Raw genomic sequence first — 25236 nt, 5'->3', positions numbered from 1 at the left:
GAGCAAAATCACACGACCCCCAGTGGAAGGCAGGTCTGTAGCTGCAGTGGCGGGGGATATGGATCGGTGGAGGGGAATTGCCCTGTTTTACCATGCTTACTTATGCAAAACCGTCACCTCAGGAAAAGGGCTAGGCTAGTAGCTCTGCCTTCAGCGTGCCCATTTTTGACATGGGGGGAGCTTTCAGAAATGGCTCATATTTGCCCCTGACAGTGTGAAGTGGTACAGTCCAAATATGGTGTACCAGAGTGCCTAAATATATAGTTAAGTATTAAGTATTGCTTTTCAAAGAAATAAACAGGGGCCAATTGTTTTATCAGATTTGGAATGAGAAACACAACTCTCCTCCTTGCCATTAACAGCCTACATCACTACCAAAAAAAATAAATCTTCAGTTAAGATGTGGAGTTTTTTCTTTTCTCTAAAGACTTGTCAGCTTTTTCCTTCCTTCCTGGGCATTTTACAGCAACCTAGCGCCCTACTTTTGTAGACAGAGGTTTTCCTAGAAACTTTTTGGGCTCAGATGTCCAGCAGAACCATGTGTGATTCACTGGCACGCAGGCATGTCCTTAAAGCTGCATAGCAGGGAGGATGCCAAAATTGCAGTGCCATTTGGGAATGCTCTAGACGCCCTGCTGTTTTATTGCTTCAGCCATCACCAGGTGTAGGCATTCAGGGGTAGGACCAGAGAATATGCCACAGTTTTGCACACCCTGGAAGAGGGCCCCCAACATCCGAACAAGATGCTAGGCTCCCACTGCAGCTTGAGAATTAAGGGTGACTGTTGTTCACAATGAGTATCATTTCTCTCTCCATCCCAGAGTGAACAGGGGGGGCTTGGCTAGGATTCTTGTACATACTGGAAGAGGCCTCAAGACTTCCAAGAACATGGCTGAAGAAGGAAAGCTTGAATGAACGCCAGCTACAAGCTTGAGCAGCCTGGATATTTCTTACAGCTGCTTATAGAGTCTGGCCTCCGTCACAAGCCTGCCACTCTTGGAGGGATGCGGGGAAAGATAAACAGCCCCTTGCTTGAAACAATTTAGAAACACCCCACATGGGGTGGCCATTCATGTATGCACTGGCACCAACTCTTGGAGTAACCGAGTGAACAAAGTCACACGCATTCTGTGGCATTACCAGCCAAGATTTCCCAGAATGTCACGGAGCAGACAAGTATAAAACCCCCGGTTCGCCCGCTCTACATACGCTCCTGTCCTCCCGCCTCCTCCAGGTTGGCTCAGTGCTACCTGCATTTCGGCCTAACCTGTTTGGATGTGAAGTGGGCAGCATGAACTGGAACTCCACCACGCAAGTGTTGTCCTTCAGCTGGCGATGCTGGACGCTGTTCAGCTCGTAGGCAATGTATGCCCTTCGAACATACACCTGGGAGTTTAAAGCAGCACACATACAAAAGAAAAGAACCGGCACTGAGAAATATGTTCACACAGCCGTCCTAAACGGAATTCCTGCATACCTGATGGAGGCACAAATCCAACTCGAGTTTTATCCATGCGCTATGTGGAAGGAGGCAGCAGAACTTTGCTGCTTCAGAACACAGAGGGAGGGCTAGTTAATATATTCCCCCTTCCCCATATACAGTGATCGATGTATGCAGGAATCCCAAAATATTAAGACCATATTGCTGTTTGAAGCGATGTGGTCCAGAATTCTTCCACCTCATTGTGCACAGTGGTTTCTCCATCATTTTTCACCTGAGAAAAATACAAAGTGGCTAAACTGAACTTCCCAAACCTGTTCCATTTTTCTTTCTTTTTTCCTAAATCGCCTCCAAGGCAAAGCAGATATGCTCAAAACACATCGTGCATAATAATGGGAAATGTGTGTGCTTTTAGAAACAAATCAAATGATTTTCTTCAGCATGTTGAGGAGAAAAAAGTTCCTCTTGCTCATTGTCTAAGGGGAAGAGAGACAGGTAACGCCAGCAAGTCATTTTATGTTAAAAAAAAAAAAAAAAGACTCTCTATTATAGCTGCGCACTAACAATATAGAGTGAACCTGTCTCCAGTCAGGACCAGCTGCCACAATCATGCACAGTGAATTTATACATTTAGCTTTTTGTAATGATCAGTAACAGAAAATGTCACAGCAGGAAACATTACTTTAAAAAAGCAGGCCAGATCCTTCAAAAAGAGAAAACTTTCTGGTACTTTTTCTTCATGGTTATTCTTGACCTGAGCTTCCTTTTAGGACATCAGGTTTTAAAATATCTGCCTCCAGTCAGAATTCTGACCTTCTTGACAGAGGTTTATTTTATATATTTCTCTTGTCCCTCTCTAACAGAATTGACCCTTGCTCAGCTGGACCAGAACAAAGGCTTCTTTTGGAATCCAGCCTCTGAACCGGGAAGGCACAGCTAGCCACCGTGCCTGGAAGCCATTTCCCTCTGTGAATTCATCCAACCCCCTTTTAAAGCCAAGGGGAACCATCACTACAACGTCTGATAACCAATTCCACAGCTCACTTTGTGTTGCGTGCACACATGCAAAGACGCCAAGTATTTCTTCGCACAGTACATTGTGGCACTTGCTACCACAAGACACGCGTCAACAGCTGAGCGCTAACGTGTGGAGACAAAGCTGATGATGAGAGCAAAGAAGCCGGGATTGGGAGAGCAAGCTTCTGGCCTTTATATCCTTCTGTAACAGGTGAGTAGAACATAGATTTCCAGGCATTTGGAAATTCAGCTCCCAGAATTACTGACCCTTGGCTGTGGGGGCAGGAGCATCCGAGAGTTAAATGTCCAAAACTTCTGGAGACCTCTCTTATACCCACCCAGTTCTATAATAGACTTGAACTTCTGTACAGTTCAGGTCCCTTTTTAAATTTTGGAATTTAATGCTGGCCTGGACAAATGTCTTCAACCCCATGCAGTTTTTCTCGTATCCGTCTTATCCTTATTGAGCTGCTTTTAATACCATATTGGGTTGTTTTTTTGTTTTTTTTTGTGGGGGGGCGGTATTGCTGTATGCCTCCTTGGAAAGGCGTCTGCTCTGAAAAGCAGCCAAGAAATACTTTAAATAAATTATTAGAGATTGCCCTGCCCCATGGCTCTGTGGAGAAGGTGAGGTTTGAACGCCCTTCTTCAAAGCAACCATTGAAACGGCTGAGCACACCATGGGCTTTTTAATTTTTTAATTTTTTGCTTTTCATAACCTGGAAAATCACAACCTGTGAATATTTCACGGTTGCAGGATGGAACTGGACAAGCAACAGGCATTGGAGAATGCAGCATCTTAGGGACTTCTGGCTGCTGCATCATTTAAAAAATACTCATGCTGCTTGCCCTTATGGCTAGAAAGTATCAGGGCAATGTTTCCGTGAGATCTCAGAAGCTGGAGTTCCACTGGATCCCCAGAGACAGCCTCTGATCCTGGAAGTACTACCCAGTCATCATGTCCAATCCCCCTTTAAAGCTGAAGACTTAAAAAAAAGATTTCCTGGGGTTGAAGCTTTTGCAGTGCTGTCCCCCTTTAACTGAGTACAGAAAAACAAGTTATGTAAGATTAGGAATTATGTGCACAATTTCTTCCAACTGTACGTGTCACAGAGTGCGGAATGAATTCACAGTATGTAACCAGTCGGAGCAGAGGCCGGTGCGAACTTTAATTTTTTAGAGCTCAGAGTAGACTCTGTCTCTATGAAATCTTTGAAAAGCTGACTGTGTTAGATGCCTGCAAAGGAGGGGAAGGGGGAGAAAGGTGATGAGAGAAGGTGGGCACCTCAGAAGCAAGAGAATGTTTGCTGAGATGCTTTTCAGGTGAAAGGAACCCTACCTCCAGAGCTGCCATCCGTACCACTTGGTTGCTGTGATAGAAGAAGTTTGGGAGCACGTCGAAGATGGATGTCTCCGAAAGAATCAGTTTCTAGAGAGGGGAGGGAACAGGAGAGGTTATTTTTAAAACCACAGAATTCTCTTTGGGAATGAACCATTCTGATACACACAGTTTCCTTCCTCCTCTCCTTCCATGTTTGGCTTAAGGTACAATCCAATGTGTGTTTGGACAGAAAAATCTTGTAACTCCCAGCATCTGCATACCAAGTTGAACAAATCATCAGAAGCTCCGTCGACCTGAAGTATCCAAGCACAGGAGAGCTGCTTACTGTGCTTCTGTGTGATGCCTCGGTCTGGCCCAGGGTCCCGCCCAGTCAGACTTCACGGAGCATTTCTACCATGTGCGTTATCAGCAGGGATGTATTGGGATATTGAAAATGGTTTTAAGAAAATTCAAAACAATTTTTAAAGCAATACAGATTAAAAACTATACCTGGAGATTCTCAATGCAGAACTGGTGGCCATACATGTCAATGGCTGAAAGGAAGATGGATTCCACTTGGTTGTGACGCAGTTCATATGATGGTAAGTGGGAAGCTATGAGGACCTGGGGAGGACAAACATGGTTCACAGGGGTATGTTGCGAGGCTGCTAAGGAAGCTAGAAAACCAAACTTTAAAGTGGGGAGGTATGAAAAATCTGGCTGGAGAACTGGAACTGGGCAGAATGGCCTAATCTGCCCCCCAGCCACCCCCTCCCCGACTGCAGTCCCTCCCCTCATGTGAGTTGAGCCAGCAAGCACGCTTCCACTTCTGAAGCAGGCTATAATTTGTGGGTTTGATTTCTTTCCCTTGTTTAAAATTGTGGCTGGGATTTGCATAATGTGTATACTTGCAAGCTGCAATTTGGGGGGAAAAAGAAGACTGATGCAGCAGCTAGAATTTATACAAATTTTCCTAATTTAAAAAATAAAATTGTGGTCTGCTTTAAAAGTAACAGCTATGGCACCCTTCCCCAACAACTTGTCCTGTTTGCAGATCTTGCACTGGTGACGTGCTGAAAACGCTCCGCTCAAGTGGGTCGATTCGCTCAGTGCTGCCCATCTCTACTTAAACAGAGATTTAAGGACCTACACAGTTACGAATTAGAAGGGAATCTTAAGGAAAAGCAGCACCTTGGCTTCCTCATCTGCACCATCACATACCTCCAAAGGGAATCGTTTTGATAGTGAAGAAGATGGCAATAATGAGTAATATGGAGAGAAAAGGAGAGAAGATGGTGGAGGTTGAGTAAAAGATTAAGAAAAGAAGACACAGAGGAAAAAAGAACAGGGGCTTTTTGTAGCTCAGTTTCCTCATCTCTAAAATATATCCAAAACATCGCCTACTTCAAAAAGGAGGCAGCGAAGGACATCATCGTCTCCTTTTTGACGGTGAAGGAGATGATGATGAGAAGAGCAGGTAGCGGAGGGAAAAAAGGAAGAGAAGAAAAGAATAGTGCATTCAGGAAAAGTTAATTAGATAGCTGGTAGGTGAGTGGAGCGGAAGGTAGATTAAGACCTCTGGTTGATAGATGCAAGTTTCACAAGGGTGTAAAGAGCTCCCGTTTTTGCAGACAATAGAAACCAAAAAGGCTTCAACAGTAACAGCAACAATTGTGTGCTAAGTCAAAGAAAGTCCAGGATGGGGGAAAACAAAAACGATTTTTTTACATCAGGAGGCCGGTGAGCTGTGAGCTCGGAAGTGGAAAAAGGAGATTCTCACTGTGTGAAGGATAGTGCATTGGTTAAGGAGGCAAATGCGTGGTTTGCAGAAAGTCTCCATGAAATGCCAACTCTTACGTTTCGAGAGACAGCATGGCATGGTTGTCAGAGTACTGAACTGGGACTTCCAAGTCTGGCCTCTAGACTGGATGACTTTGAGCCGGTCGCAGGCTCTCAGCCTAACCTACCTCACATGGCTGTTGTGAGGATAAAATGGAGCGGAGGGGGATTTTTTTAATAGTTTCCTTGCAGAAAAAAAGGCAGGCGATGGATCTAATGAATACATATTTGGAAAGCAAGCCCTTTATCCTCGCCACCAGCGCAAAAAATCCAGAGCCAGTGGGAAGGAAGGCGAGAGAAGAGGCTACCATGGTGCCAAGAGCAGCTGGATAAAGACATCCGCGGCAGCCCCAGCATGCCGCTGAGAGGTTCAGTAACTCTGAATAGTTCAAGGGCACCGATAGCAATTCGGCAGAAGACAGAAAAGGTCAGTGAGCGGCTTCAAACGCCTGGTTGTTTTCAATGCTCATGCACTGGAATTAAAAAAAAAAGGCAGCAATTGCCACCCCCCCCCCCCCAGCCTCCACTCAGCTGCCCACTGCAGTCTCTCTGCTATAAGACTTTTAGAATGGAAATTAGGGGAGTGTGGAGGAGGGTAGAAAAAGGGGACGTACTGCGGGGAGGGAGAAAAGACAAGCTTCCAGGGGTGTGGAATTATTGTGAGACAATTAGATCCTTCTCTGTCTTTTTGTTCCCCCACTACTTTAATTATATAGGCGAGCCACCCGCCATGGAGGCAGGCGTCAGGAGAGAAGGGTGCTTCCCAGGTGAGCTGTGCATGTGTTATTTAAATTGGAATCCAAGATGGGTAACCTTGTTTGCAGGGAGGGAGGGAGGACACAGATTAAGCTTTTATTTCAAGTCCCTTGTGGCGGGGGGGGGGGGAGTATCTCCATCAGCCCCCAGGGAGCCGCAAACTGATATCCCTGCCTCCTCCTCAGAAGCGGCAAAGAATTCTCCCCACTGAATGCCACGCCATGTGCTTTGCTTCCTTCCAAGGATTCCAGGTTCGCTGTAGCTGGACCGATGTTAAGGGTCCACTGTTTTTGCTCTGCCTCTCAGGGTTCCGGTCTTCAGCTCGGTTCAGCCCAAAATTAGAGGGGTTTTGTTTAAGTCGGTATGAATATCTGTATGGACTTCTGCATGGAGGTTTCCTTGCCTGTGCAGTCTGCTAGTGCACAGAGGGGCAGCCAGACTGGTAACAGAGACCAAAAGCTCCAATTCTGGCTTTCCGCAAGGACTGGACCCTCGACCTTTCATTTGGGGCTCCACATTTCTGCAACACAACCTGTCCCAGCACCCGGCTGTCCATGCCGAGGCAAAGCGAGCTAATCCCGAGCAGAGCGGTGCAGCTGCTCACACAGCCCATCGTGCTGTAGGCCAGGCCCGATTCAAAGTGCGGAGATTCACGACAAGGCCCTAAATGGCCTGTGGCCGGGATTCCTGGGGGAAGACCTGTCTGCATGTATCCTGCCAGACCACTAAGACCTTCATCAGAGCTCCTCCTCCGAAAGCCAACCCCCAATGAAGTGGGGGGGGGGATGGCCAGGAGAAGGGCCTTCCCCATGCCTGTGACCCACTCACAGAATGCCCACCCTAAGGAAGTGTGCTTGGCGCCATCGCTGCTCACCTTTCAGCCCCAAGTAAAAACTTTAGGGCTACTGTTGCGCTTATTCTCTTGCTCATTATTTTATTGCTCATTTTATCGCTGCTTGCTCATTATGCTTCTCTGCCATGAATATCATATATTTTTAACTGGATTTTACCGTATCTGTTCTACAGTTTTAATTTTACTGCTATCTGTTCACGCTTTTCTTGGCAGCTACATGGAGAGCCCTTGGGCCATAGGGCAGCATATAAATATAACAGGTAGGCAGGCAGGCAGGCTGGGGCCCCGATGCGCTGTCCCCGGGCGAGCAGTCTTTTGGGCCCTGTGTGCTTCACCCCGTGCTGCCCCCTCCCCACCTTCAAGTCTTTTATTCTGAAATCCAATGCCTTCCTCCCCTTTGTTCGTAACTCCCTTGTGACAAACGGGTGTCCTTAGGAGACGGCATCTTCTAAAGTCACACACACAGGGACCTGGAGCAAATAGATCTGCTGCTCCTGCTGCTGCTCTTTGCCCTTTCTCGTCTCGCGGGCCCTGAGCCCTGGGTCTTCTCGGTACCGAGCGCCATCCCTCTCGCTCATGCATTTCCAAGCAGAGCCTTACAGGGCCTGCAACCAAATTACCTGGCAGGCATGCCTTTGGCCAGGTAATGCAAATGTACCCGTGTGCTATGATCAACATCTGAGGCCTTCCCCCGAGAGCTTCTTCTAAGATGGTGTTTTCCTCCCAGGCATTTCAAGGCATATGGTGGGCTTTCCATGTAAGTTGTTTTGGTCATGGTCTGTTTTTGCTGGAATGCTATTATTTGTTAATATATTTTTCATGTTTTAATATAAATTAAAACTTAGGCTTCGCTAAGGCTTAGTGTCAAGAGGTAAGCTAAACTTTAAGGTAAAAAATGCCGGTATTTTGGCCCCGAGTCCTTTTGCTTTGCCTCTGCCCAGCAAATGTGGACCCCAGGAGCTTTTCTGAAGCTGAATTCATCCCCTGGGCTACAAGAGTAGTTCCTGCTTTATGCAGTGGAACTATTTCCCCTCTTTGCAGACCAACAAGCTTTTAATGCGTAAGGACTCACTGAACATTCTTTTGGATCACACAAGTATGGAAAAGACATCAGTCCAGAAATCTACTCACGGCTTTGCACTGTGGCCTCGCTAGAAAAAATGACCGAAGAGCAAACAGCCTTGGCCAGTCATGCAATCCGTGATGGTTTTTACACATGCAAGTAAACTGAATTTATTTAGCCAACCAGAGTGATGCCCGGGGACAGGGGGCTGGAACTTCCAAAATAAAAATTAACATCTGGAAAGACCTAATTCATCCAATTGCAATTGGTAGACCTCAGGAGGAAGTTTGGCTTTACAGTTTTACACATCTGTATTGCTCTATCCAGGTCACTGTCATTGCTGATAGGTTATTTCATGCTTGATGTCAGTTATGTTTTCGTGTTGTGTTGTTTGTTGATGAAATAATATTGTTTTGTTAAAAAAAAACCCCACCACTTTATAGGTAAGTAGCTACACCTTGAATTGAGTTCTGAAATGGAATGGCAGGCAATCAATTCTATTTATTTTTGCAAGCTTTGCTTTAAACATGTTCACAAGAAGCTATCTTGCAGAGCTTCAACAATTATTTATTATCTATACAGCACCATCAGTGGGGCTAGGGCTTAGATAGAACAGGTCTCTGCCGTGAAGGAGCTTACAATCTATAATTTGTCTCAGGGAAACAGTGGAGGGGGAGGGAAAATGGAGACCCCATGAATGCAGAGGGAAGCACTCCTTGATTGCTTCTGCTCAAGAAGGCAGGGTCGAAATAAGCTACACTAATAAGAAACCAGAAAGACCCCTCTCCAGATCCCCCGGCATCAGAGGCAAGGCAGATGGTGGCTAAGGAGGGGGCAGTTTTGGTAGCGAGCACCACGGTTGATCATTTATTTCTGCAAAGTATTTTTTATCTCGTTCATCAGCCCAAAGGGCTTAAGTCCAATGAGTAAAATAAGACAGCTTTCGCATGAAGACACAACACATGAGGGAAAGGAATACAGGACAAAAATGTACAGGGAGCTATGGAACCCACTCACTGAGGAAGGACACCCTAGGCAAAACGGTCTACCTTCCCAGGCATGTCAGGTGTTTTTACATACATCTCACACTGGCTTGAGGTCGGCTACTCTCCCTTCTGTTTTCAAGAATTAGTTTTTCCATTCTTTATGATCTTTAGTTCGTTGTGATTAAAAAAACCTTTGTGCATTTAGTTTGTTTATTTTAAGCTGCTTTTTAGGACACTACCCCAAAAGATAACTTGTATTACAAAAACCTATGAATTACAATTAAACACACAGAGGCGCAGTTATGGCAGCTTAATGGTTCATAGGTACCGATCTCAGACTGAAATAGACGGGTCTTCAGGCTAGTATGTTCAGTAACATACAGGCACCAGATGCCACTGATGGCCATAATTCAACAAGAATTTGCCTAATCCCCATTTGGTGAAGTGGCCAAATTTGGCCCAGGCTCTCTGATGAAGGATTTCTTTTATTCTGAGCGTGAGCCACCTTTTGATCTTGGCTGTACAACTGGTGCCCATTGCGGTTAACCATTCCACATTCACTATTGGGAATTTCTGATTTTATTGCCCACTTTAACTGATTCAGCTGGTTTTACCTATGCAACTCTGGAAGACCAGGTCACTCCAGCCCAACTCCGACCTTAAAAAAAATCTCTAGGCAGAGGTGGGGTGGGGGCTGCACCCTATCGCCAGATGAAGAGCAGAAAGAACACAAATAATTGCTCTCAAACAGAAACTGCTAACCCCTTTGCGCCCGTGTGTGCAACTGTTTCAGGGATTAAACACAGGTCCAAGTCCTACACCGTCCAGACTTCCTTCCAGGGTGTGGAATGGGCTTCCTTGGGAGGTGGCTGAGGCCCCCTCGGTGCGGGTGTTCAAGGATAGGCTGGATGTCCACATGGCGGGCATGCCGTGAGCGGAGCCGGCTGGTGCCGGAGGTCAGACTGGATGGCCTGGGAGGCCCCTTCTGACTCGCTCTGTTTCTATGTTTCCTGACCAGGTGAAGCTGCCCCCAAGTGGCGAACCACCCAACTGCAAGTACCCCCATTATGTGGGGATGGGGCCAATTTCCGCTGTACCATTTCTGCTTTCTAGGGCCACTGGAACAGATTCTGACTTCGATGAGGAAGGAATGGGTGGCGTCTGCGGCTGTGGTGGCAGTGCCGGTGGACCCAGAGGAAAGCCGGGAGGTGGCTGAGAGTCACCCGGCTTCAGACACCTGGAAAAGGCAGCTGAAGCGGCAGGTGGCAGTGCAGAGCCACCCCTGCCACCCCCGTGAGCTCCGGCTTCCCTGCATCGTGAGGCGCCCCTTGAATTTCTGCACAAGCCACCACTTGGCTCCCCTGCCTCCCCGTTTTGGGGGGACACACTTGGAAGGAACGGCGGGAGTAGCTTACGCAGAGGATAAGCTCACCTTGGCAGCAGGTAGATTCCTTTTGTCCCCATCAAAATTCTTCTGGTGTATAGAAGGGCGCTGGTTTTTAACTGAAAGAACCCTCTCTTTGCATCTCCTCCCAGAAGACGGGAAAGCGATATTGCATTGGCCAGGGGGGATTTCGGGGGTTTGGGGCTGACTGTGAGCCTAGCAACCCCCTTGGCTATTTCTGGCGCCATTGTTGGTCCAGGAAAGTCTGAGGAGGGTGGCGGATGATGCCAGCATCCCGACCGACAAGCAAGGGCTGGGACCGCATCCCTGTGAGCCCTGGCTCCACTATCCATCGAGAACAGGGCAAACGTACAGCAGCCTTGCCTTGGTTTCACCTGAGGCCCACCCGTACCCAGCACCAAACGTGGGAAGAACAGCTCTTTACCTGTCGGGCTCGCAGGGCTACCTTGGCATTGGTGGTCTTACTGAGCTGCGTAAGCTCTGTCAGGATATTGATGAGCTCATCCGTCAAGGTTGGATCACGGCCACATAACTGGTCCTGAAGAGGAAGAGGAAGGCGGCGGTGGCAGCGTTAATAGTCAGAACTGGACTTTCGAACATTTTGCCCCAGTGGTGCGAAGGCAACCCAGAGCAGAGCGGTCGCTCTCTAAACAGACAAATGATGCAGCGATCCACTGAAACCAAACAGAAATCAGCCCAGCCTGTTCTGTGGCATCTTTTCCGGTGGTCGCCACGGACAACCGGCTCTCCCCAGAGCAGGATGAAGTGCAGGACTTGCGAAGTAACTTCTGTACACCCTCCTGGAGAACGGGCTCACCTTCCCACACTTCCCACAACACCTGGCCAATGGGCAGGCCGTCCACCCACAAACTGGTGCTCTCTGGATGTGCTGGCTTACGACCTGGCCATGCTGGCCTGGAGGGCACCAGGTGGACTAAGCAAGCTGAACAAGTACGTTCTGAAGCACTGAATTTTGGACTGGTTATTTATGGTGTAGGCTGAGTTTTTCAACCTGGTAATATGTTTTAAAATTAAACATGCAACTAATTTTGCAGCACCGAGTATTCCTAGCCAGCTCGCCCTAGTCCTACCCCGGGCCACCCACCCTTTGGGGGTTTGATGTCTCCCTATTAGTTTGTATGCCTGCACACCTTGGGGCTTCCCCCAAACCTCCTGGCATGTAAATAGTTTGGCTTCATAAGGATTCACATTCACCCCTGAACTTCGGAAATGAGAGGGCAGGATCGCTTTTGTGTTTGCGCTGTCATTTTCGTTTCGTATGACCTCTTCTACTGCCCCCACCCCACAACATATTCAATTGCTTTAGACTGTGATCCCCTGAGAACAGGAGCAATCATATTTAGGGGGCAAAGATGCTGTTCAGTTGCTCTGAGCCCATGGACCAGAGTAGGATATAGGTCAAATAAATAATATAGTATAAATAAAGGTGACAAGGGACGAAAGTGACCTTAAGCTTTGTTTCTGCTGGAGAGGATATTATCAGGTGTGCGGGGGCGGGAGGGAAGTTAAGCTAACAACCTTCCCGAATAGGTAGTCATTTCTTTAAAATGCTGAGCTGCGGTTTTAAAGGGTCTTAAAGAGCTTCTGCGCCTCCTAAGTGCCTGGGACCCTCCTGATATTGTGACCTACAACTCCCATCAACCCCACTGAGCGTATCGCATGACCAGGAGCTATGGGGCTGTGTTCCAACCCGCACAGGTTAGATCCAGGATGGAGAAGCCTGCTCTGCACTAACAGCAAGCTAGTTTGGCGTATGGACCCTCGTGCAGCCAGAGCGCCCTGTCCGCAGTCAGAAAGGAGGGATCAGCAGGCCAGGGTGGCGGAAGATTGCCAAAATAAGATGAAAAGGGGGAAAAAAAGATTTACAAGCGGGGAGAAATGGCAAAGCAGACTAAGGAATCCTCCTTCAGCACAAGATGCTTCAGGGATTCCTGCAGGTGGGGGGACCCGGAGGAGGGAGAATGGCCCAGAACAGCATGCAATGGAGCGTTCTGGGACCGGGAGCGGCTCCTGGGGGCAGCCTGCGCAGACAGAGCCAATGCTGCCGCCCTTTCCCTCTCGCTGCCAGATGCAGTGGACAGCCAGGATGGGCAGGGAGCTCTCCTCAGGCCTGGGTGGACGTGGCCAAGGACCCGCCGAGCCCCGCTTCACGGCAGGAGACCAAACAAGCAAAGGGCAGGGAGGAAGAGGAGCAAGAGCAGCCAAGGACTCAGCTAGGCAAGTGCTGGGAAAGGACGCTGCCCTGCAGCTCCATGTGCCGAGGCTGACCTCCCTCCGTCTCTTGCCCGAAGGGCAAGCTCAGGCTTCGGTATCCCAGAGAGCACCTGCCACCTGGCACAGCCCCTCCAGCCAGCGGGAACAGGGGCTTCACAGGGGCTGGTTTCCTTTGGCTTAATCAGGGCCGGCACCCCGAGCGGGCCTTGCTGGCACCCGCGAGGGCCCAGATCTCGGCACGGAGCCGCTGGCAAGACCCCCGACTGTGCTCCCCCACCACTGCCAACGCAGCCCACTCGCCTGCCTGCCCCTCGCTGCGGCCCAGGCAATGGTGGGGGCGAACGGAAGAGCGGTGGCGCCTACCAGGCGCTGCTCGCTGGCCCCTGCCTGTAGGGGGCATGGGGGGTGGGGGGGGGGCAAGAGCACCTGGCGACACCGGCAGTGAGAAAGAAGGTTTGCTGGTGGGGTGGCCCCACAAGGAGCGCCTCTCCCAAGGGGTCTCAAAATGCTGGAGCGAGACCTCCCAAAGACGCCTCGCTGGACCGCCACCGGAAGGAGCCGGGGGGGACGGCGGGGCGCTCCTTCCCATCCAGGCTGCTTGGGTGGGCCAAGTCCCCTCCCCAAGGAGGGAAGGGCCGGCCAAATGCCTTCTTGCCTGGAAATGGGTCCACGAGCTGCACAGGTGAGACCCCCTCCCCGCGGAGGAAGAGGAGGGAAGGCGCTCAAAGCCCCATCCTCACACGAAGACCCCATCAAACCGGCACACGAAAACAAAGCCGGTCGGCCAGGCGCCACTGGCCCGGGCCTGCCCAATTGGCAAGCGGCGCCTCAAACGGCGTCTTTGACAAGGCCTAACGCCTCCCCGGCACCCCCATGTAATTACACACTTGAGTGACTGGACTCTGAAGAAAATTGAAGGCCTGGGCCGCGAACAGCTGCCATTTTCTCTCTCCATCATGCCGGCATGATTGCTTGAGAAATGAACAGCCCCGGCTCAAAGCTACTCCAGAATTCTCAGAGGAAATATGGCTCTGTGTTCAAATAATGAGATTCTTAAGGCAAGCGTTACTTACAATCACACTGCCAAAAAAGAAAAGGAAGGAAAAAGGGGGAAGAGCGAGGCGAAAGGGAGGGGACGGGAGGAAACAAGGTCCTTATACCGTACAAATTAGTATTTAAGGAAGCGGTTGGCAGTTTGGGTACCTTCCTTGTCAGCTGCTCTTAAGAGTTTTGTTTTTAATTTTTGGTTTAGCAATCAGTTCTTGGTAATAAGAAACTACACCCTTTAGCAAAGAAAAAGAAAAAAGAAAAGGCGAGATGGTCTAGCAGCTTGGGATGCCCAACTCCATTAATTAGCATCTTCAAAGGCATGACACAGACAATGAATGATGCCATCAATCTCGGCATTAACATTCCCACGTGCTGTATAAAAAGATTCCCCCCCACTTCATTCAAGTATCATTTTAAATTAGTCAAATTTCTTCCCCTTTTAGAATGGGGGGGAGGGGAGTGAACTGCATCACCATTTTTCAGAGCCCCAAACTCATTTTTAAGTGAAAGAGGTTCTCGGAGAAGGCAAAGGTTTCTAGCCAGCACTGAGTTTGGAGGGTGACGATTTTTACTTCGCTGGAACAGAGCAAAACGTGTCGTGACTGCAGCTTTGGCGTTAGAGGCGATATTTGCAAGGGTCGGGCTGCATAGCAGGCAAAGATTTCAGCTGGTTGCTGAAACTGTCATGTGCGTTACCAGCTTCAAAACTGCCATGGGCAGCCAGAACACACAATGAATGGAGCAAAGTCCTATGCACAGGCCGGAGTTCATAAAAACCGCAACTGGGGTCAGCACAAAAGGCCGCGTGGCACGTGCCTTCGCGCACACGTTCTGAACGGCGACTCCCAGAATGCCTGACCACTGGCCCTGCTGGCCAGTTCCAAAGATTCGGAGGGTGCCTGGGTGGTCGAGATGGAGCACAACCAGCTGTGCCGCACCCGTGGACCGGCAGGCGTCAACGTTTCCGGACCAGAAACAGGTCAGATGGACCGACGGAGAGCTTGCGAAGGAGCTACACTGACAACCGCAGACAACCGCAGCACACCCCGTGGGCGCGCGCAGGGCCGTCCCAGAGCCAGTGGGGGCGCTCCCACGGGCGCACGCCTTCCTTCTTGGACTGGTCCCATGCAGCTGAAATGCTCCCGCCAGCAAAGTGGGCACCTGCTCAGCCCGTGGCTCGAGTGGCAATGGGTGCCAATGGGCAAAGCAAGGCTCCAATCACAGCAGCAGCCACCAAGGGGTTGCCCTGGAGACCGTGGCCCGTCCAATGGGGGGAGCTGCCAGGATCTGGACAGCTCCAGGACTCCTCCTGCTGGCCAAGGGTGGAATCACAGCCCTGGTAGGTGCAGCGTTAGGCTCAGGTACCGCCTGAGCACCACCTGGGAGTCCTGAAGGGAGAGCTGTGCAAGAACTGGCTCTTCCCTCCAGAGCTGCCTTCGCGGCACTGCTCCACGGTGGGCTGCAGCTCGCTGCTGTGTTTGGAGCGGCTCCTGGCCCTGATCCTGGTTGTATCGGTCCATCGGTTCCTGACATCTGCCCTGCTCTGACCACGCTCTTGCTGATTAAGCTGCACTTGGTCTTGCTCCTCTGCTCACTCCCAGCTCCGACCTTGGCTTGTTTTGGGTTACAACCCGGACTTGGTGACTGGCTGCTGGTCTCAGTGTCTGGTTCCCGCTGCCCAAGTCCCAGGCCATTACGCACGGCCCTCCAGCACGCTCAGCTAAGCAGCTTTCATTCTGCCTGACCTGCTCTGCCCGGCTTGCGAGGTGAAAGCAAAGGCGACAGAGTGAGTGCCTGTCCGTAGGGGGACGCTTGCTCCCGCAAGGGGCCCGTTTCCAAAAGACAGTCTTTGAGGCCATACACCTCCAGGGCTAGCAAGCCATCTAAGATCACCAACCAGTTTAGCAAGGAAAAAAGGGAAATGAAGAGCTGAAATAAGGAATTTAAAATCTCAGCCGAGAAGACTAGAACCTCCTCTGTAAAGCCGGGCAGACGACTTTCATGTGTCAAGGTTACGGAGTGAAGACACTCACAGAATGAGTCTGAGACGCAGCCCATCTTGCAAAAGGAGGGAGACATTTCAGAACTGGGTAGGGCAATTCCTGGACCCGGTAAGGAAGTGACAGGGGAAGTGAGTGGACAGTCAAGGATTGCCTGATGCTCCCGCCTTCAAGCAACGGGGGCTGCCCTGAGGATGGGGCCACCATCTTTCTGCGAGGGGGGGAACGAGGGGAGATTCCAGTCTGCACCTGAATCTCCGCAGGGGCAGATGCTGCTCCCACAGCTCAAAGAAATGGCTACTGTGATCGAGGCTGCATGCACCCTGTGGCGCTCCATTAGGAACTGTGTTGCTAAGGTTTTGCGTAAGTCTACGGAAGATGGGCGGGAAAGGGAAGAGACCTGCTCACCACAGAGGGTGCTGCTGGACTCAGGTCCTGCTTGTGGGTGTCCCTCCGGAGCAGCTGCTTCCCCACGGTTTATTATGATGATGATGATGATGATGATGATGATGATGATGATGCTCCTAATGCTGAGATTGGAGCGCCCGATTTCAACACTGCTCAACAAACAACAAGCAACTGAACAAAACCGTAACAGACTCTTGCAAGCCTGACTTACAATCAGCATCGTCACAAGGAGGTTCTTCTTGGTGACCTGAGCATGAGAGAAAATGTAGTTCAGGACGGTGTTCATGTCGCTTTTGTTCTCTTCTCGAAGGGCAAAGACACATTTATCGTAGTGACCTGTGAACCGAAAGCAAACCACGTCATCCAATTAGTCTGTTACAGCAAGGGCCAAATTCAAGCCACCTGGGCTTCCCCCAGGGGCAACCCCCCCCTTCTCTTGGCCTCACCTGCTTTTCTCCCAGCTTTTGCGCTCTCTCCCTGCCTCCCACAGATTCTAACAGATTGAAATGCCTCTCCTGAAGTTGTTACCAGCTTTAAGAACTCACACTGAACTTGCTGGCAAGTTTGGCCCTGCTTGCTTCACCTCGGACCCCACCTGCCGATGGAAAGAGGCCCCGAGAGGAATTGAACTCAGTCCTTGGGCTGAAAGGGGCACAATCCTGTACAGTACACCTTACATCAGAAAGAACAGCAAGGGCTTCTTCCCACCCCCTGGAGCGACCCAAGGCAGCTCTGGGGGCCAGAACTCCCACTTCCCAGCTGCCTATTAGCCACAGAGCCATGGTCAAAGTGACATTATTGTCATATAATCCCCAGACAACTAGGAGAACTAGCAGCCTACCTTCCTCTGTGTTTCCCAGCCATTTCTAATGAGAGCAAAGAAGGCCTTGCCGGTCGTTCCAAAATGAACAGAATGCCACAACGTGGCCGTTCGAGGGCGGCTCTGCTGCCCACCCTTTGGAAAACGGTCCCTCGCATAATCTGGGAAGCCACGAAACAATCTTCTTCACTCCAGCTTTCCCTGGCTCATAGTTAAATTAATTATGCCGCTTCCACACTGTTCTATATTACTGCCACTAATGTACATGAAATTGTTTTTAAAACGGCATTGTAATATTGGTATGTAAACCACGGTGAGATTTCATCCTATTCAGAAATGCATAAATGCGATAAATGAAGGAAATACGATAGGAATTACCGCTGAGAGTCTAAGCAGCGTTCAGAGGGATCAGCACGAGCGCCCACCTCACACAGTAGCCAACCAGCTCACACGGTAGCCAACCAGCCCCCAGTGGGATCCCACAAGCTGGACAGAACCCGCTGACCCATGTTCCCAGCAGCTGGTGCGCACAAGCACACTGCCTCTCCTGTGTGAGGCAGCAGACAGCCATTGGGCCTCGCCGAGACCAGCAGGCGTCTCCTCCACGACTTCGTCCAGCCTTCTCTAAAGCTGCCTACTCGGCTGGCCATTGCTGCATCTCGTGGGGCTCAGCCAAGGACCCATCAGCACGGGGAGCCGGCGGGACAAGAGCGAGTCTGTCTTGCCGCCCACACTGTCCAGCACACCCTCTTCCTCCAGGCTTCCCCCGATACCAAAATCCTTTTGGCTGAAGACCACGGTTGGGACCTTCTGCACAGAAGGCTCCCGCTGCAATAGGCTAACACACGCCTGCCCAGATTCTCATATTTTTAAGGGACGCTGCAAGGCCTACCTGTTCTTTGCCCTGTCCCCAACACCCCCAGCCAGTGCTTTTTTTTGTCATAGAACGCACCGGAACGGAGTTCCGGCACCTTTTTTCGGTGGATTTTCCAAGTTTTAAAAGTAACTTTTGAAAATTTGAGGTTTGGTCCACGTGGATTTGAGCATAGCAGGTCGGTGGCAAAAGCATTAAAACGGTGCATGCGGGCTGCTTGTGTGTTGAGTCCGATGCATGCGCACTTCGTCCGCACTAGTTGTGCTGGCGCTGCTCGGCTTGTGCTTGGTTGTGTGGTTGTGCGCTGAGTGCTTACTGCGGGTGGCGACCATTATGTTTCGTTACACAACTGACGTGTGTGGGTGTGTGTACAGTGATTGACTACGTGCGAAAGGTAAATAATTTCTTTAAGAAAAAGTTGGTGAATTGAACATCTTTTTTTAATTTTTAGTGTAAAAGTGTGACCCCAAATTTAAAAATGAAAAAATTACTAAATACTTCTCAACCACCAGTCCTGCTAATAAAAAGGCCAGAATATTAACAGACACAATGACAGAACACATAGATACTAACAGCAGGGAAAGGAGTGGAGAAGATTTGTCGGATGAGAATTGGACAAAGCTTTGGAATTTACTGTGAACATTTGCCTTAAATACAATAAATTATATTTACATTAAGAACTGAATATATATTTTTTAAAATAAAAGATTAACAAGATGTGAGTTCCAGCACCCTTTTTCTTTCAAAAAAAGCACTGCCCCCAACTATATTCCTGGGGTTCTTTGGGAATCTATCTTAATGGAGCAGGGTAGTTTTGGCAGGCAAGGTTCTCCAAAAGGCAACTCAGTCAGAATCCACCTTTCCCCACAATGCCAACTAGGGAAGGTTGAGAGACTCGTTTGCATTCCTGATGGATGTTCTTGGAGCCGCAAGAAGCCAAGGGATGAAGCCAGGAGTCAGAAGCTGGCTTTTTCTTTTGGGAAAACTCGGGTCTTCCAGAGAACCAAATCCAGTCCTCCGAGGAGATGCTCACACCCTCTTCCCTTGGCGTCAGCCCATTTCCCTCAACCACCAAACATCTGGCGGTTTCGCAGCATTTCAGCAATTGTCCCCCCTCATTTTAAAAGGATGAAGCTTTGAACCAACAAGTCCTTGCAGCTTTGGGGTTCAGGGTATTTTGGAGGGGGCCCTTTGGTTGTCCCCCCTGCCCATCCCTGGAATATAGAACGTCTCCAAAACTAAACTCAGCCTACAAGCTGAATACTGGCACCACCTCACCGCTGGCCTAGGCAAAGACCCAAGCTGAGCTGGAGACCTCTCCCTGTTCGTGAGGAAGTGGGCAGCTCAGCATACTTGTGGTGAGCAGACAGATCGGGAAATTCTCCATTTTAGTCCGAGCAGCTCTGGGCAGCCACCTTCAGAACAGCCACTAAGCCCTGCAACAGAGCACAGAGCACCTCTTGCACACAAAGGCTTGTGGGAAGTGTGCCTGGGGGGGAGAGGAGAGAACCCAGACAAACTGCCTATCTCACTCTGCAGCCTGGCTCCTAACAATCATGGTTCCTTAAGAGTCCCACTATGCAAGATTTTCCATTACAAGGTCATCTATAGCAGTGAAATAGGAGTGGAAATTGCTCTCCCAGTTTGAGAGAGAGAGAGAGACAGAGAGAGAGAGAGAGAGAGAGACAGAGACAGAGACAGAGACAGAGAGAGAGAGAGAGAGAGAGAGAGAGAGAGAGAGAGAGGTTTGCAAGGTGTGCCAGAAAGCAAAGGTATTTTCTACAAACAGAAAATGTCAAGCTGAGCTGTGGTGCATTACTGCCATCTGGTGGCTAACTATGGCATGGAACGATTAAAATTTTTAATTTTTTTTTAAATCAAGGATTTTCTGAAGTTTTCCCTCCAATTTATTTTTTTTAATAGAAACAAGTGATGGATTTGAAGCCACGGGCATGTTACCTGTTCCCACACAGTCTTAATGGGCATGGCTTTATCTGCAATACCCTGAGGGAGAGAAGGCACCCTGGGAGGAACCGGAGGGGTAGTGAAGCCAAGCCTCATGGGGGCACAGCACCAACTCTTCCCCACCCCCCGCCCCCACCAGGGACTTTTCCAAGCTTAGTAAAAATCGCCACAGTGGCTAAGGAGATGGAGAGAACGAATTCTCCCAGCAGAAACAGCTTGCGCCCTGTTGCAGTGAGACGCGCTTTAGGGTTGCTCGGTCTTGAACGTGCAATCGAAGCTTTCTGAAAGAAGTGCTCCGAGTGGCGATGAGATTGCTACAACTGACTTGCTGACTGGATCCAGGAGAGCAGTCTACATGTTTGGACTGCCCTTGGCAGAGGCATGGTGGCTGGGGCCGTCCAGCAAAACCTCTGCATTTCAGCCTTTCCCAAAACGCCCCTGGAAGGGACTGGAGCTCGGTGGCCGAGCGCATGCCCTGCAAGCATGGAAGGCCAGGTTCCAACCCAGACGCTCGGGGTGGGAAACTGCCTGAAAACGAGGGACACCCTTGTTGTTGTTAGTTGCGAAGTCGTGTCCGACCCATCGCAACCCCATGGACAACACTCCTCCAGGCCTTCCTGTCCTCCACCATCCCCTGGAGTCCACCCAGGCTCACACCAACTGCTTCAATGACTCCATCCAGCCACCTCATCCTCTGCCGTCCTCTTCTTCTTTTGCCATCTATTGTTCCCAGCATTAGACTCTTCTCTAGGGAGTCCTTTCTTCTCATTAGGTGGCCAAGGTATTTGAGTTTCATCTTCAGTGTCTGGCCTTCTAAAGAGCAGTCAGGGTTGATCTCCTCTAGAACTGTTATGATCGCCTTGCTGTCCAAGGGACACGCAGGGGTCTCCTCCAGCACCACAATTCAAAGGCCTCAATCCTTTTGCTCTCAGCCTTCCTTACGGTCCAGCTTTCACAGCCATACATCGCAACTGGGAAAACCATAGTCTTGACTATACGCGCTTTTGTTGGCAGGGTGATGTCTCTGCTTTTTAGTATGCTGCCTAGACTTGCCATAGCTTTCCTCCCCAGGAGCAAGCGTCTTTTAATTTCTTGGCTGCAGTCCCCGCCTGCAGTGATCTTGGAGCCCAGGGACCAAATCAGAATAAACGGGGGGGTGCAAAAGTGCCCCACGGAGATTCCGTGTTGCCCACATGGGGCTGGCAGCCCTCCTAAGAGGGAGCCTCTTCCACTTCCTCTTGGCAGCCACATGGGCTCGGACACCCTTTCCCCTCCCATCATTGCCCAGCTCTGCCTTGGGTGTTGAGCAAGAGAGGACCGTCTCTACAAAAAAAGGTGGCCCTTGGGCCATTCTGAGCTATCTAGGGTCTGTTCCTAGTCATTGTTCAGTTTGCTCCTACCCTGCTGGACGACCACGCATGGCCTCATTTCAGGCAGTCTGGCTGGGGAGAAAACAGAGCGTCCTGCATTCCAAAGGTTTTCTTTCCAACCCATTTGTTGCCTACACCCAGTGATATGGTGGAAGTGCAGGCAAACAACCCAACAGCCACCAGAGCTGCACACCCAGCTGGAGTCCAAACATAATGACCCATGCTGACGAGCCAATTCGAGCCGTTTTCCTCTCCTGCAGGAGTAGCTCTTTCATAAAGGTAATGGGTTTTAATTCCCCATTCAAATCCAGGACAGAACACTAGACTAGACAAGTGTCTGAATCGATCCAACAGGACTCTTGTGTCCTTGCAAACATGGCTGAGCTGGAGAAGCCTGCGCTTTGCATGCAGAGAGTACATAAGAAGAGTCATACCAGGCCAGAATGAAGGTGCGTCTTGCCCAGCTTCCTGTACAACCAATTACTCCCAGGAAATCCAGAAGCAGAACATGTGTGCAACAGCATCTCCCACCCACATCTCCCAGCAGCTGGTTTACCCAGGCACACGGCCTCTGGTATCTGAGGCAGTATATAACCATCAAGAATTACAGTAAGAATAGCTTTCTCCTCCATGAATTGGCCAATCCCCCTTTAAAGGCGTCCGGCTTGGTTATCGCTACTGTGGCACATAATTCTACCACTGTGCAAAAGAAATATTTTTATCTTTCCTGAACTGCCTACCGATAGGCTTCATGGAATGACCCCTCTGGGATTTGGTATCACAAAAGCAGAAGAAAAAGTTACTCCAACCACACCATGCATAAGCTATTTAGAACAAAAGTATTTAGCACCATGAGGACTGGAATCTTTAGATTTTTGGAGAACATGGCTTAATGGCAGAGCTTTGCAGGCAAAAGGTCCCAAGTTTAACCCCAGAGTCATCTCTGGTTAAAAAAAACTCGGGTGAGATATCACCACCTAAGCCCTGGAAAGTCACTGCAAGTAAAGGAAGATAAATCTATGGCTGACCTGATAGAATGCTGTTTATGTTCCGGTGTGTGAATATAACCAAAGTGGGAGGGAAACCCCTAACCAGCTAAAATGCCAAAGAGGAGAAAGATGATACACCTGGAAGCTTGGGGCTCATCCTGCCAGAGCCCAGTAGCAACAGGTAGACCAGACATCAATGCACGGCCTGATCAGAATCCTTCCAGGAGAGGAGTAAAAGGAACCCTGCCTGATGCCGTGTGAACTAATGGAAGTGGTCTCTTGTTTCATTCCAGGTGAGAGATTAACGCTTGTCTAAACCCAGCATCCCATCAGTTCTTACAGCAGGAACCGCCAAAGAAGGATTGTGAAGGCTGTCAAATTCCCACCTGGAAAGAAGACTGGCTTTGGCTTAAGGTATTAGCAAAATGCTGCCATCTGGTGGCCAGGCTGTTGCAACAACGCCACGCGACCGTGTTGGCCAACGTGGTGCCTCCACGCGTGCTCAGCTTCAATATGAGTCAACCGTGTGGTGCGGCTGCAGAAAGGGCAAAGGCCATTTTAAGCCGTATTAATAGGAGAAGTACTTGCAAACCCTGTGAAGTCCTAGTTGCCCTTTACTCAGCACCACTTAGGCCTCATTTGGAGCTCTGTGTCCAATTCTGGGCACCAAGGTTGCAGACAAGCTGGAAAGGGTTCAGAGAAGGGCAACAAGGATGATCCAGGGACTGGAAACAAGCCTTGACAGGAGAGACTGAAAGAACTGGGCATGTTTAGCCTCAAGAAGAGAAGACAAGAGAAGACGAGAGAGATATGGTAGCATTCTTCGAGTGTTTGAAAAGCTGTCACAGAGAGAAAGGACAGGATCTCTTCTCGATCATGCCAGAGTGCAGGCCATGGAATAACAGGCTCAGAACACAGGCTGAACATCAGGAAGAGCAGAATGAGAATGGAGTCAATGACCTCCCAACTAGAGGCATTCGGGATGCAACTGGACAGCCATCTGGGAGGGATGGTTTAACTGGGAGTCCTGCAATGAGCAGGGACTGGACCCAATGGCCCCTTCCAACTCTATGATTCTAGGCTTCCCTCCATGCCCAGCCAGACTGTCTAATGGGAATTGCAATCCCCCACACCTGGAAGCACCAGGCTGGGGGAAACTGCCGTTAAACAAATAGCGCCGCTGTGCTTGTTTCACACACACTGGAAAACCTCCCTACCCCGGCAAGCCCCTCCAGAACCACCCAGAAATTCAGATCCTGAAATTGCATGTCACTCACCATGCTGGAATTGAGTTTCCACCTTCAGGTACTGCCGAAGCAAATCCATCACCACGGCCTTCATGTGCCCTCGGATGCCGCTACGATACCTGCAAGGCAAACCCCTGGTGAGAGTGGAGAAGCTGCTAGGGCTCTGCTACAGCTGGTTCTGCTATAACACACACACACACACACTCTCTCTCTCTCCCTCTCTGCCAAATTCTTTTTTAAATCAGGCTTTTTTTTGGCACTAGGCCAATCTGCATCGCACAAGCTTCTTAACAATGGTGGCTTCTTAACGATGGTGCAACCAGTCCTGGGTGGCTTGTCTCCCAGTTACTCTCACCAAATTCAGACATCATTGTAATTTGGTCACACACATATGCAGAGGGGCTAACAAGCCACTATTACTTATTAACCATCTCTGTGTTGTGCAAACCAGCTCAGGGTCTTTCCTGCAGTGAGAAAGGCTAAAATAATTTTATGACAGAGTAGATGTCCTAGAAATCAAACATTTCCGCTGGATTTTGCAACAGATGTCACCACACTGTTTCATAATATCTTTGCAACTCTCCCCTTCTGCGCATTGACTTTTAAGGCTTGGATCCTAAAGCAAAAAATACACTGCAGTCTGCAGATGCCAGTTTTGGTAGCCTTGGCTTCTGCTTCAGTAACCCCTCACACTCGGCACGTCTGATGCAAGAGTCACCTCTGTACCAGCTGCACGATACTCTGCGTGTTCATGAAGAAGACCTCACGCTCCGATTTGCGATTCAGGGTGGCTGCATGACTGTCCAAGATGTTGGCAATCTATGGGATGAAAGAGAGCAACAGAGAAGGCTGCAGTGACCGAACCAGAGGTGGGAGTATGTGCCAAGGGCGGGATTCCATGCAAACAGCATCCAAAATGCAAAGCTTGCAGGGCTCTGGGAATCCTGTAACTAGGCACAGAATTTCATACTGTGTCTAAATATTCAGCAGCCCATGGCTTTTATGTTTGCTTTTTGATGTGTGACCTTCCAGGTCTTGAAGCTTGCAAAGATGGGTGTCAGGCCTTGCTTCAATGAGTATTTAAAAATGTTTACTGAGGCATTCATTCATTCCGCAGATTTATATCCAGACTTTTTCTTTAAAAAAAGAAACACAAGGCAGCCTCTATCCTTCGCCTCCTCCTGCTCTCCATCCTATCCCCACAACAACAACCCTGTGAGGTAGGCTGGGCTGAGAGTCTGTGACTGGCCCAAACTCACCCAGTGGGCTCCATGGTTGAGAGAAGACTAGAACTCAGGCCGCCTGAGTCCCAGCCCCGCACTCTAAACCAGCACACCACATCACATCACACCACAACACAACACTTTTGAATTATTTACCTGCTTCATGAAAATTAATTGTATAGACGCCATTTTCAAAGAATAACTGCTTATGTGGGCATTTGTTCTGCTTTTGCTGAAGCCAATTACTATAAAGTTGCATGCATTTCCTATGTATTAAGTGTTATAGATATATACAAATCTATGTATGCCTATTATAAATGAAGGAAGGAAGGAAGAAGGGAAGTTTAGTGGGTGCCCACAAGTACCATCTTAAC

General features: G+C 49.5%; 1 protein-coding gene across 7 annotated transcripts in view; it reads right to left on the bottom strand.

Annotated features, from left to right (window-relative positions):
• Positions 1-25236, bottom strand: part of ACACA (acetyl-CoA carboxylase alpha) — a 192286-nt gene that overhangs the window by 96479 nt on the left and 70571 nt on the right. For all 7 annotated transcript variants that reach the window (XM_044429886.1, XM_044429884.1, XM_044429885.1 and 4 more), the window contains 7 exons: positions 24358-24458; positions 23670-23758; positions 16586-16710; positions 11106-11219; positions 4290-4403; positions 3798-3887; positions 1268-1386 (listed from right to left, as the gene is read on the bottom strand). In XM_044429886.1, the coding sequence (XP_044285821.1) occupies positions 1268-1386; positions 3798-3887; positions 4290-4403; positions 11106-11219; positions 16586-16710; positions 23670-23758; positions 24358-24458 (752 nt within the window). The remainder of the gene's footprint in view (positions 1-1267; positions 1387-3797; positions 3888-4289; positions 4404-11105; positions 11220-16585; positions 16711-23669; positions 23759-24357; positions 24459-25236) is intronic.

This window comes from Varanus komodoensis, unplaced genomic scaffold (genome assembly GCF_004798865.1).
Source record: "Varanus komodoensis strain SLA01 unplaced genomic scaffold, ASM479886v1 scaffold20_1, whole genome shotgun sequence".
Taxonomy (NCBI): Eukaryota; Metazoa; Chordata; class Lepidosauria; order Squamata; family Varanidae; genus Varanus; species Varanus komodoensis.
Note: the sequence above shows the minus strand (reverse complement) of the source record. Positions and strands in the feature narration are given on the sequence as shown.